The sequence below is a fragment of the Mytilus californianus genome, unplaced genomic scaffold, assembly GCF_021869535.1.
Source record: "Mytilus californianus isolate M0D057914Y unplaced genomic scaffold, xbMytCali1.0.p SCAF_6, whole genome shotgun sequence".
NCBI lineage: Eukaryota > Metazoa > Mollusca > Bivalvia > Mytilida > Mytilidae > Mytilus > Mytilus californianus.
In genome coordinates, this window is record NW_026262712.1 from 21,307,473 (window position 1) to 21,321,093 (window position 13,621).

At 33.9% G+C, this 13,621-nt stretch overlaps 1 protein-coding gene across 1 annotated transcript in view; it reads left to right on the forward strand.

The window, feature by feature from the left end:
- The window catches only part of LOC127705275 (uncharacterized), a 431,608-nt gene that overhangs the window by 260,525 nt on the left and 157,462 nt on the right, over positions 1–13,621 (forward strand). Inside the window, exon 45 of the mRNA XM_052209598.1 lies at positions 2,179–2,430. Within this exon, the coding sequence (XP_052065558.1) occupies positions 2,179–2,430 (252 nt within the window). The remainder of the gene's footprint in view (positions 1–2,178; positions 2,431–13,621) is intronic.

Consider the following 13,621-nt stretch of genomic DNA (forward strand, 5'->3'; position numbering starts at 1 on the left):
ATCGATAGAGATTAAAACAAATCCGGGTTACAAACTAAAACTGAGAGAAACGCATCAAATATAAGAGGAGAACAATGACACAACAAAAACACAACATTAAAATGTAACACACACAGAAACGAACTATAATATAACAATGGCCATTTTCCTGACTTAATTTGGTACAGGACATTTTAAGAAAAAAAATGGTGGGTTGAACGTGGTTTTGTGGCATGCCAAACCTCCCGCTTTTATGTTAATTCTATAAATGTAAACTGTATAACAAGAAAAATAACTGTTTAACTCATTTAGAATCATTCAAAATCTGAATAAAATTATACTAAAAGTCAACAAGTGTCAACTTGAGTCATTCCTCAACTTTCTAAATCAGTAATGTATAATGAGATGCAAAAATATTTGTATTGAAAGATCTCTATATGATTAGTAAATAAACTATTATATGTGATTGTCAGAATTATTAGTGTCTCTCAAACATGAAAAAAAAAATATCATAAGAACATAATAAATTGTAATAATAAAATAACTTTGCTCATCATGGTCAGGTCAAAGTGGGCCAGGTTTTAAATTTGAAAAAAAAAAATCTTTATCTTATCTATCTTTAGATCATGAAACTACTTTAATAATTATTTTTGAAGAATACATGAACATGATGAAAAGTAGGGTATGTTATAAGGACAGCAAACAAAAATAATATAAAAGAAGACAAATAAAAATAAAAATAAAACAAAACTAATCCAATAAATAAATAAAAAAAAAATTAATCAGGATAGACCTTAATATTTCAAGTGGCTGTTTTATGAATATGCATGTTAAGATATGTAAATTAACAAAAGTGATTTATAAACCAGTTAAATCTAGTCTCTACAGTTGCCTTCCGATTATAATTTGCAAAGAAAACTCCAAGCACAATAACAGTAACATCTGTATATAAGAAATAAAAGTTCAAACAATATACTTGCCTAGAACAGTTGTATAGAATGTAAGGCCAGATCAATAACACTCATGGAAATCTTTGTATGGTCACAAATTATATAAGGATCTGATGATGTTAGATTCTGCTCGATCACATAATACTCTCGAACACAGTTAACATGGTTATAAACTCCGCATGTAAAGCTCTACACAAGTTTGCAAACATTGAAAACTCAGCTGTGTATAAGTTAATAAGATCCAAAAGTGAAATAAACAAGTTCATGTTGCAAGAAGTAAATATCTAAAATTCAGTATATGGTAGCAGTTCAAATACAATGCAGCCGCAATGTGACATAAAAATGGTAAAAGTTAAAAAAGATTAAGTCCAGTTGAAACAATAACATGAATAATAAATTAAATAATAGCACTGTAAAACTATATCAACTAGTCAAGACTGCTATGAACAAAGAAACTGATTATACAAAGACCATGCATGGGAGGAGTCTGGCCTCATGCACTGACCTTTAGATGATATACTAATTGTTGTGTAATTAATTTTTATAAGATCTGGTATCATAATTAACCCGAATAATTCAGTTGTTATATTCCACTGCTCTACGATGGCTACATTAAAGCCTGAAGGCCTAGTCAATGAAAAATCATCAAAAAATCATTCCAAATTAGCTTGGGATTTACCTATCTCGATAACATTTAGCTATTAGCTGATTGGCTCTCTCTCTCACAGAGAGCACCAATCAAAATCCAGGATTAGTGATGCGTTTTTATTGTATAAAGAGTTCAGGCCCTCCCGAGTGGGAGAGTCGATCACGGGGAGGGACTGAATTATTCAGGTTAGTATCATAATCTGCATTTCCTCACCAACAGTGATTATTTATGACATGTATCTGCATGATTAAGAAAAGATTAGTGTGCCTCCTAGTGAGATTCCAGTTGTAACTTCAAAGTGTCAAATGCCAGGGAAATTAACCTCAAGATAAAACAATTTAAGTGGTCTGTGTATGTTAATTTAATGTTTCCAGAATGTCAGCATCTTTATTATCACTTAAATTATTAAGTGTAAGCTGGAATGGCTGTTTGTATAAACAGTACTTATATTGCATATAAGTATAATAAAAAACAAATGAAGCAGATAAACTTGCAAAACAGTTTTTTCATAAAACAATAACTTGACAATATATAAAGTAGAAAATCAATCTAAAAGTTTTAGGAACTAAATAACCTGTATATAATTTCACTTTTCCACAGTGTTATGTGGGGAGTCCATGCTGGAACACATCAGCTTGCATCAACACTGAGCCAGGTTACCAGTGTAGAGCCTGTCCCCATGGTTACACAGGAACTTATGAAGATGGTCTTGCTTGGAACAATACACGTAGGATATTTCAGCTGTATAATTACCACCATGATCCACTATATTATCAGACATGTTTTGACATAGATGAGTGTGCTGTCAATCATGGAGGATGTGATTCTAATTCTTATTGTCACAATACACCAGTAAGTATCCACTTATTGTCACAATACACTAGTAAGTATCCACTATCAGCCTTAATGTCACAATACACCAGTAAGTATCCACTTATTGTCACAATACACTAGTAAGTATCCACTATCAGCCTTAATGTCACAATACACCAGTAACTATCCACTTATTGTCACAATACACTTGTAAGTATCCACTATCAGTCTTATTGTCACAATACACCAGTAAGTATCCACTATCAGTCTTATTGTCACAATACACCAGTAAGTGTCAACTATCAGTCTTATTGTCACAATACACCAGTTAGTGTCCACTATCAGTCTTATTGTCACAATACACCAGTTAGTGCCCACTATCAGTCTTATTGTCACAATACACCAGTAAGTGTCAACTATCAGTCTTATTGTCACAATACACCAGTTAGTGTCTACTATCAGTCTTATTGTCACAATACACCAAATTAGTGCCCACTATCAGTCTTATTGTCACAATACATCAGTTAGTGTCCACTATCAGTTTTATTGTCACAATACACCAGTTGGTGTCCACTATCAGTCTTATTGTCACAATACACCAGTAAGTGTCCACTATCAGTTTTATTGTCACAATACACCAGTAAGTGTCCACTATCAGTCTTATTGTCACAATACACCAGTAAGGGATCATAGATTTATTCTCACGAGGAAGCTCGGAGCATGCTCGGAGGATGCTCGGAGCTTTTTAAGTAGGCTCTTCTCAGCAGTTTATGTGACAATAATTATCATGATCCATTAAGATGTCAATCAAATCTATATCACTTTTATAATAAGGAAAGAAGAGCATTATAGAGGAAGCTCCATTAACACCTGTGTAAACATCTGGTCTGTTCAAACAAATCTTGCATTAATTTTGCAAAACTATAAAATAGATGAGAAATTCATCAATATTACTGTACAATGCTTGGTATCAAGTCTTCACAGATTGAAAATGATTTTAAAACATTTTCTTAATAATTATCATTCTTTTTTAATACACATGATACAAAAAAACACTCAAATTTTATATTTGAATATAAATATATTTTAAATTTATACTATATAAAATGAAATATAAAAGTCATCAAAGACACAAACTATGGTTATTGATTTATAACCATACTACCAAAACATAGTACATTCAGTTTCATGCGAAAAAGGGTTGATCTTTTTTTATATTCTATAATTTGACAGTTGTTTGAAATTAACCCTGCATTTCATTACAGAAAAGTTTTTTTGAGTCGTAAACATGTTTCTTGGGTGTTTCAAAGCAATAAAAATATACTATATTCTACAGGGAAAAAAGGGGGAGAGAATTTGATTGGTTAACTTCTGGTGATGTTTACTTTCTTATATGCACTGAAAAGCTATGCTATATTTTCACTGTAGTACAGGACATTTATTTATGTATTTCTTAATTTAAAACATAGATAAATTCTGCACATTTTTTTTGGAAACATAACAATCATGACAATTAAACAAAAGACTTATAGGGGAAAATAATTTTACTCATGCCAAGTATTTCTTTATTTAAAACAAAGCTAAATCTGCACAATTAAAAATAAAAAAAATGCCAAGTAAAGAGAGACGTACTAGAGGGAAAACAATGGTGGTATCACCCCCTCAAACCAGGCTTCCACTAGTGAATTACAACTTTTCTTAAAGTAGCCATAATTTTCTATAAAAGAACTTAGTTTGTTATTTAAAAAAAACATATTACCATTGTTTAGTTAGGGGCATTACTTAAACAAGTAATTTTCAAAATTACCTATACAAGTTATGTTGAAAACGAGACTGTTTCAAATATTACTTCTATATCATGAATAAGTAACTTCTGTTAATATTATTTTTATAGGTGTCCATTCATACATGTTTTACTAGCTTTAACAAATTTTCACAGACATCTGGTTATTTTCCCCATGAAATATACTGGTAAAACTATTTAAATCCTCAACAAGCACTAATTGCTTTTCTGATGCCACACTTCTTGGTCAAAGATTGGCCTCTTGGGGCTATTAAAATATCATTTCCCCTTAAAATCTTAGAGATAGACAGTTATAACTAGATATGGAACCTTTAATTAAGACTTGAAGTTATTTATAATTTGAATCTTAATCAAAAGCAATTACATATATTCCTTAAATAATTGTAAGTACTAAGTTTTTTGAAGTTGTATAAAATGATTTATTAAAGTAAAATTTTTGTCATTATTTTTTAAAGTAACCTCTCTATACTCATCTAAAATTGGATAAATACTTAATTTTATTTAATGAAATGATATAAAAATTCTTAAAAACTACATTTAGTCCATGCTTTATTTGACATTTAAAATAACTATTGAGTTATTAAATAATTTTTAAAAACAAAAAATACTTATAAAAGTGACTAAACAAAATTACTTGTTTAGTATCGCCACCTGACTGTTGTTTGTGTCTTGATAACTTTTATATAGCATATTATATAACATAAACTATTTTTAAATCATATCATCTAATTATAAAATTTGAGAATTTTTTTATTTAAAAAAAAGGAATGATTATTACATATAATAAGAAAACATTTAAATGACTTTTACTTTTTGTAGAGACTTGAGATTTCTTTCCATGCATTACACAGCACTGTAGAAGAATTTCTAATCTATTTTATAGTTTTGTAAAATTTAATGCAAAATGTTTTTGAATAGACCAGATGTTTACACAGGTGTTTATGGAGCTTCCTCTATAATGCTCTACTTTCCTTATCATAGAAGTGGTGTAGATTTGATTGACATCTTAATGGATCATGATAATTATTGTCACATTAACTGCTGAGAAGAGCCTACTAAAAAAGCTCCGAGCATCCTCCGAGCATGCTCGGAGCTTGCTCGTAAGAATAAATCTATGATCCCTAAGTGTCCACTATCAGTCTTATTGTCACAATACACTAGTGTGTGTCCACTATCAGTCTTATTGTCACAATACACCAGTGAGTATCCATTATCAGTCTTATTGTCACAATACACCAGTAAGTGTCCACTATCAGTCTTATTGTCACAATACACCAGTAAAAGAGGGACGAAAGATACCAGAGGGACAGTCAAACTGATAGATCGAAAACAAACTGACAACACCATGGCCAAAAATAAAAAGACAAACAGACAAATAATAGTACACATGACACAACATAGAAAACCAAAGACTAAGCAACACGAACCCCACCAAAAACTGGGGGTGATCTCAGGTGCTCCGGAAGGGTAAGCAGATCCTGCTCCACATGTTGCACCCATCATGTTGCTTATGTTATTACAAATCTGGTAAATAGTCTAATTCGGTAAGTCACATTCGTGAAAAGGGAGGGTATTGTAGTTATGACATAAGGAACATATCCGATATCATCTGTGAAACGGTTATTCCATAATGGTCAACCAACTAAGTGTCCACTATCAGTTTTATTGTCACAATACACCAGTAAGTGTCCACTCTCAGTCTTATTATTACAATACACCAGTAAGTATCTACTATCAGTCTTATTGTCACAATACACCAGTAAGTATCCACTATCAGTCTTATTGTCACAATACACCAGTAAGTGTCCACTATCAGTCTTATTGTCACAATACACCAGTAAGTATCAACTATCAGTCTTATTGTCACAATACACCAATAAGTGTCCACTATCAGTCTTATTGTCACAATACACCAGTAAGTGTCCACTATCAGTCTTATTGTCACAATACACCAGTAAGTATCCACTATCAGTCATATTGTCACAATACACCAGTAAGTGTCCACTATCAGTCTTATTGTCACAATACACCAGTAAGTGTCCACTATCAGTCTTATTGTCACAATACACCAGAAAGTGTCCACTATCAGTCTTATTGTAACAATACACCAGTAAGTATCCACTTATTGTCACAATACACCAGTAAGTATCCACTTATTGTCACAATACACTAGTAAGTATCCACTATCAGTCTTAATGTCACAATACACCAGTAAGTATCCACTTATTGTCACAGTACATTAGTAAGTATCCACTACCAGTCTTAATGTCACAATACACCAGTAAGTATCCACTATCAGTCATATTGTCACAATACACCAGTAAGTATCCACTATCAGTCTTATTGTCACATTACACCAATAAGTGTCCACTATCAGTCTTATTGTCACAATACACCAATAAGTGTCCACTATCAGTCTTATTGTCACAATACACCAGTAAGTGTCCACTATCAGTCTTATTGTCACAATACACCAGTAAGTGTCCACTATCAGTCTTATTGTCACAATACACCAGTAAGTATCCACTATCAGTCATATTGTCACAATACACCAGTAAGTGTCCACTATCAGTCTAAATGTCACAATACATCAGTAAGTGGCCACTATCAGTCTTATTGTCACAATACACCAGAAAGTGTCCACTATCAGTCTTATTGTAACAATACACCAGTAAGTATCCACTTATTGTCACAATACACCAGTAAGTATCCACTTATTGTCACAATAGACTAGTAAGTATCCACTATCATTCTTAATGTCACAATACACCAGTAAGTATCTACTTATTGTCACAGTACACTAGTAAGTATCCACTACCAGTCTTAATGTCACAATACACCAGTAAGTATCCACTTATTGTCACAATACACCAGTAAGTATCCACTATCAGTCTTATTGTCACAATACACCAATAAGTGTCCACTATCAGTCTTATTGTCACAATACACCAGTAAGTGTCCACTATCAGTCTTATTGTCACAATACACCAGTGAGTATCCATTATCAGTCTTATTGTCACAATACACCAGTAAGTGTCCACTATCAGTCTTGTTGTCACAATACACCAGTAAGTGTCCAGTATCAGTCTTATTGTCACAATACACCAGTAAGTATCCACTATCAGTCGTATTGTCACAATACACCAGTAAGTATCCACTATCAGTCTTATTGTCACAATACACCAGTAAGTGTCCACTATCAGTCTTATTGTCACAATACACCAGTAAGTGTCCACCATCAGCCTTATTGTCACAATACACCAGTAAGTGTCCACTATCAGTTTTATTGTCACAATACACCAGTAAAAGAGGGACGAAAGATACCAGAGGGACAGTCAAACTGATAGATCGAAAACAAACTGACAATACACCAGTAAGTGTCCACTATCAGTCTTGTTGTCACAATACACCAGTAAGTGTCCAGTATCAGTCTTATTGTCACAATACACCAGTAAGTGTCCAGTATCAGTCTTATTGTCACAATACACCAGTAAGTATCCACTTTTTGTCACAATACACCAGTAAGTATCCACTATCAGTCTTATTGTCACAATACACCAGTAAGTATCCACTATCAGTCGTATTGTCACAATACACCAGTAAGTATCCACTATCAGTCTTATTGTCACAATACACCAGTAAGTGTCCACTATCAGTCTTATTGTCACAATACACCAGTAAGTGTCCACCATCAGCCTTATTGTCACAATACACCAGTAAGTGTCCACTATCAGTTTTATTGTCACAATACACCAGTAATTGTCCACTGTCAGTCTTTTTGTCACAATACACCAGTAAGTGTCCACTATCAGTCTTTTTGTCACAATACACCAGTTAGTGTCCACTATCAGTCTCATTGTCACAATACACCAGTAAGTGTCCACTATCAGTCTTATTGTCACAATACACCAGTAAGTATCCACTATCAGTCTTATTGTCACAATACACCAGTAAGTATCAACTATCAGTCTTATTGTCACAATACACCAGTGAGTGTCCACTATCAGTCTTATTGTCACAATACACCAGTGAGTATCCATTATCAGTCTTATTGTCACAATACACCAGTAAGTGTCCACTATCAGTCTTGTTGTCACAATACATTAGTAAGTGTCCAGTATCAGTCTTAATGTCACAATACACCAGTAAGTATCCACTTTTTGTCACAATACACCAGTAAGTATCCACTATCAGTCTTATTGTCACAATACACCAGTAAGTATCCACTATCAGTCTTAGTGTCACAATACACCTGTAAGTATCCACTATCAGTCTTATTGTCACAATACACCAGTAGGTATCCACTTTCAGTCTTATTGTCACAATACACCAGTAAGTGTCCACTATCAGTCTTATTGTCACAATACACCAGTAAGTGTCCACTATCAGTCTCATTGTCACAATAAACCAGTTAGTGTCCACTATCAGTCTTATTGTCACAATACACCAATAAGTGTCCACTATCAGTCTTATTGTCACAATACACCAATAAGTGTCCACTATCAGTCTTATTGTCACAATACACCAGTAAGTGTCCACTATCAGTCTTATTGTCACAATACACCAGTAATTGTCCACTGTCAGTCTTTTTGTCACAATACACCAGTAAGTGTCCACTATCAGTCTTTTTGTCACAATACACCAGTTAGTGTCCACTATCAGTCTTATTGTCACAATACACCAGTAAGTGTCCACTATCAGTCTTATTGTCACAATACACCAGTAAGTATCCACTATCAGTCTTATTGTCACAATACACCAGTTAGTATCAACTATCAGTCTTATTGTCACAATACACCAGTGAGTGTCCACTATCAGTCTTATTGTCACAATACACCAGTGAGTATCCATTATCAGTCTTATTGTCACAATACACCAGTAAGTGTCCACTATCAGTCTTGTTGTCACAATACACCAGTAAGTGTCCAGTATCAGTCTTATTGTCACAATACACCAGTAAGTGTCCAGTATCAGTCTTATTGTCACAATACACCAGTAAGTATCCACTTTTTGTCACAATACACCAGTAAGTATCCACTATCAGTCTTATTGTCACAATACACCAGTAAGTATCCACTATCAGTCGTATTGTCACAATACACCAGTAAGTATCCACTATCAGTCTTATTGTCACAATACACCAGTAAGTGTCCACTATCAGTCTTATTGTCACAATACACCAGTAAGTGTCCACCATCAGCCTTATTGTCACAATACACCAGTAAGTGTCCACTATCAGTTTTATTGTCACAATACACCAGTAAGTATCCACTATCAGTCTTATTGTCACAATACAGCAGTAAGTGTCCACTATCAGCCTTATTGTCACAATACACCAGTAAGTGTCAACTATCAGCCTTATTGCATAGTACACCAGTTATTATCCACTCTCAGTCTTATTGTCACAATACACCAGTAAGTATCCGCTATCAGTCTTTTTGTCACAATACACCAGTTAGTGTCCACTATCAGTCTCATTGTCACAATACACCAGTAAGTGTCCACTATCAGTCTTATTGTCACAATACACCAGTAAGTATCCACTATCAGTCTTATTGTCACAATACACCAGTAAGTATCAACTATCAGTCTTATTGTCACAATACACCAGTGAGTGTCCACTATCAGTCTTATTGTCACAATACACCAGTGAGTATCCATTATCAGTCTTATTGTCACAATACACCAGTAAGTGTCCACTATCAGTCTTGTTGTCACAATACATTAGTAAGTGTCCAGTATCAGTCTTAATGTCACAATACACCAGTAAGTATCCACTTTTTGTCACAATACACCAGTAAGTATCCACTATCAGTCTTATTGTCACAATACACCAGTAAGTATCCACTATCAGTCTTAGTGTCACAATACACCTGTAAGTATCCACTATCAGTCTTATTGTCACAATACACCAGTAGGTATCCACTTTCAGTCTTATTATCACAATACACCAGTAAGTGTCCACTATCAGTCTTATTGTCACAATACACCAGTAAGTGTCCACTATCAGTCTCATTGTCACAATAAACCAGTTAGTGTCCACTATCAGTCTTATTGTCACAATACACCAATAAGTGTCCACTATCAGTCTTATTGTCACAATACACCAATAAGTGTCCACTATCAGTCTTATTGTCACAATACACCAGTAAGTGTCCACTATCAGTCTTATTGTCACAATACACCAGTAATTGTCCACTGTCAGTCTTTTTGTCACAATACACCAGTAAGTGTCCACTATCAGTCTTTTTGTCACAATACACCAGTTAGTGTCCACTATCAGTCTTATTGTCACAATACACCAGTAAGTGTCCACTATCAGTCTTATTGTCACAATACACCAGTAAGTATCCACTATCAGTCTTATTGTCACAATACACCAGTTAGTATCAACTATCAGTCTTATTGTCACAATACACCAGTGAGTGTCCACTATCAGTCTTATTGTCACAATACACCAGTGAGTATCCATTATCAGTCTTATTGTCACAATACACCAGTAAGTGTCCACTATCAGTCTTGTTGTCACAATACACCAGTAAGTGTCCAGTATCAGTCTTATTGTCACAATACACCAGTAAGTGTCCAGTATCAGTCTTATTGTCACAATACACCAGTAAGTATCCACTTTTTGTCACAATACACCAGTAAGTATCCACTATCAGTCTTATTGTCACAATACACCAGTAAGTATCCACTATCAGTCGTATTGTCACAATACACCAGTAAGTATCCACTATCAGTCTTATTGTCACAATACACCAGTAAGTGTCCACTATCAGTCTTATTGTCACAATACACCAGTAAGTGTCCACCATCAGCCTTATTGTCACAATACACCAGTAAGTGTCCACTATCAGTTTTATTGTCACAATACACCAGTAAGTATCCACTATCAGTCTTATTGTCACAATACAGCAGTAAGTGTCCACTATCAGCCTTATTGTCACAATACACCAGTAAGTGTCAACTATCAGCCTTATTGCATAGTACACCAGTTATTATCCACTCTCAGTCTTATTGTCACAATACACCAGTAAGTATCCGCTATCAGTCTTAGGCCGTGTTCACATTGACCTAAACTCGGTGTTGTGTTAGTGTAATTCACATGTAAACTAAACATTTTCATTGATAAAACTCAATGTTTACATGTAGTTTAAATCATGTTTTGTCTACATGCAGTCGTTAGTCAATGTAGACCTTGTGTGGGTTATGTGTACACAAAACAAGGTATTTAGAATATGAATTTTACTGTGTATATTGAATAAAAAAAAATTGTTTTTTATTTAACAAATGTGGACACAAATCAGTGACAGTGTGGATAGTATGTTAGGATGATAGTGTTTTCTGACATAAAGAGGTCTCTGGTTTTCCCCCATAGAGTTCTATTTTGAACTGTGGTGCACAGTGACAGCAAACCTGTACCAAACACTAAAATAGCAGTGTCTTTTATTTAATATTTATGTTCAAGACTGTCATGGAGGAGACACTAATTTAAATCAGTGCCAATTTAGTTAGACATTGCTTTACATATCTAATCTACATATTGGCCAACATGCTTGAGTGCTTCGTTTATGTATATACACAAAAAATTCTATATATATATATACACGTTCCTGTAATTAATTTTTGTACATGTGCAACGTTCCATTGGGGGTTTTCCTTTCAACATTTTAACTTTGGAGTAACTTCTTTTTGAATACATTTATCGTTTAAAAAAATTATCAGTTAATGGAGCACAGATAGCTGAGTGTGTTTAAACCCTGGAGAGACTTACTTAAAGAAGCAGAAGATTGCAAACATTACCAAATGATTCCGATAAAATATGTTCCGCAATTTTGATTTTGGATAGCAGTAAAAACTCAAATAAGAAGAGGATCACATAAGGTGCATTTCCACATGATGTGATTTTAATATGCGAGATTTTATCCAAGGACCTGCAAGCATGTGATATTTGTATGGTTCTATTTATGTTCCTTTGAGGTGTTAATTTCTTACTTATGTTTGTCCACATTAAACTGTAAATTTCTTCAGGATCTTCCCAGTATCATTAGTAAAAGATTTTGTCTGTATGTCAAAATTGTTTCTATAAAGATTGCATGATTAAGGTTTTAAGTAACAACAATATACGAATTATGTCAGATACCAATACAGATGCTCAAAACTCCGGCATATCTATACATAGTAATAATCAAAGTACCAAAGTACTGAACATCGGATGACTGCAAGTTCTTGTGGATAGTCAAAAGCACTTGTTACAGTCACAGAAAAAAAATGACATCTCTATACCTGAATCTGAGGTTAATGTACAGAGATATATTTTTTTCTGAGCCAAGTCCGTGCGTGGATGATGAATAAATGACAGGAAATTCAACCTCACCATAATAACTTTTATATTGTAGTGATACAAATCAGTATATACTGGTTTGTTTTTATATTTTATATTGATATAACAGTTACATGTATATATAATTTTCATCCATTTGTACATCATTCTATTCTACTATTCAAAAAAAGTGCAATGCAAGTGCATGGTGGACACTTTTCTGTAAAAATTCGATTTTTCTAAAAGATTGGATATGAGTAGGCATTAATATTTTCCAGCAAAAACAATTACAGAGTTACTGGTCCTTGCCAGGATTGTCGCAAAACGTTCTTGAGATATTCTTCCGCATGCTTTAACACAATTTTTCATTATGTGTGCATAGATATTATCAATGATTTTTTACTTATATAATATATATCTGACGACAAAACATTTTCATGTTATTAATTTATGTTCTAAACAAAAATATTTTTATCAGTATTCATTGGAGCGGTGTATTTATAACAAACGATAAGGAATGTTAATTTGCACTCGTTAATATCCGCGTATTTAGCATGTTTAAAGATCGGTTACAAACCCAAAACGAAAGTTACGTAATGGAAATCTAGGCCATAGCAATACATCGGAATGTCCTCACGGTCATCACGATAAAAATAATCTTTTAGATATGAACAGGACTGACGGACACAAACATTAAACAAATTATTCTTGCTAACATTAAGTGTGAATGATCATTTAAACTCAGGACTCATCAGTAGACAGCACATTTGCCATAATTCGCCCCATCTAAGATACAGGCATTTAAAAAAAGATAAAGCTTACATCTTGAATCATTAATTTTTTTAAGTTTGTCTGATGTTTGGTTGAGAGTTAAAAAGTACTACTATCAATGAAACAAAAAAATAAAGTGACTTAATTAACTGACCCCTGTAATTGAGGGGTGAATATGGGATGCTTCCCACTTGTCTCCCCCTTACCATTTTTTAGCTCACCTGGCCCAAAGGCCACATCACTTGGCGTCCGTCGTCTGTCGTCCGTCGTTAACTTTTACAAAAATCTTCTCCTCTGAAACTACTGGGCAGAATTTAACCAAACTTGGC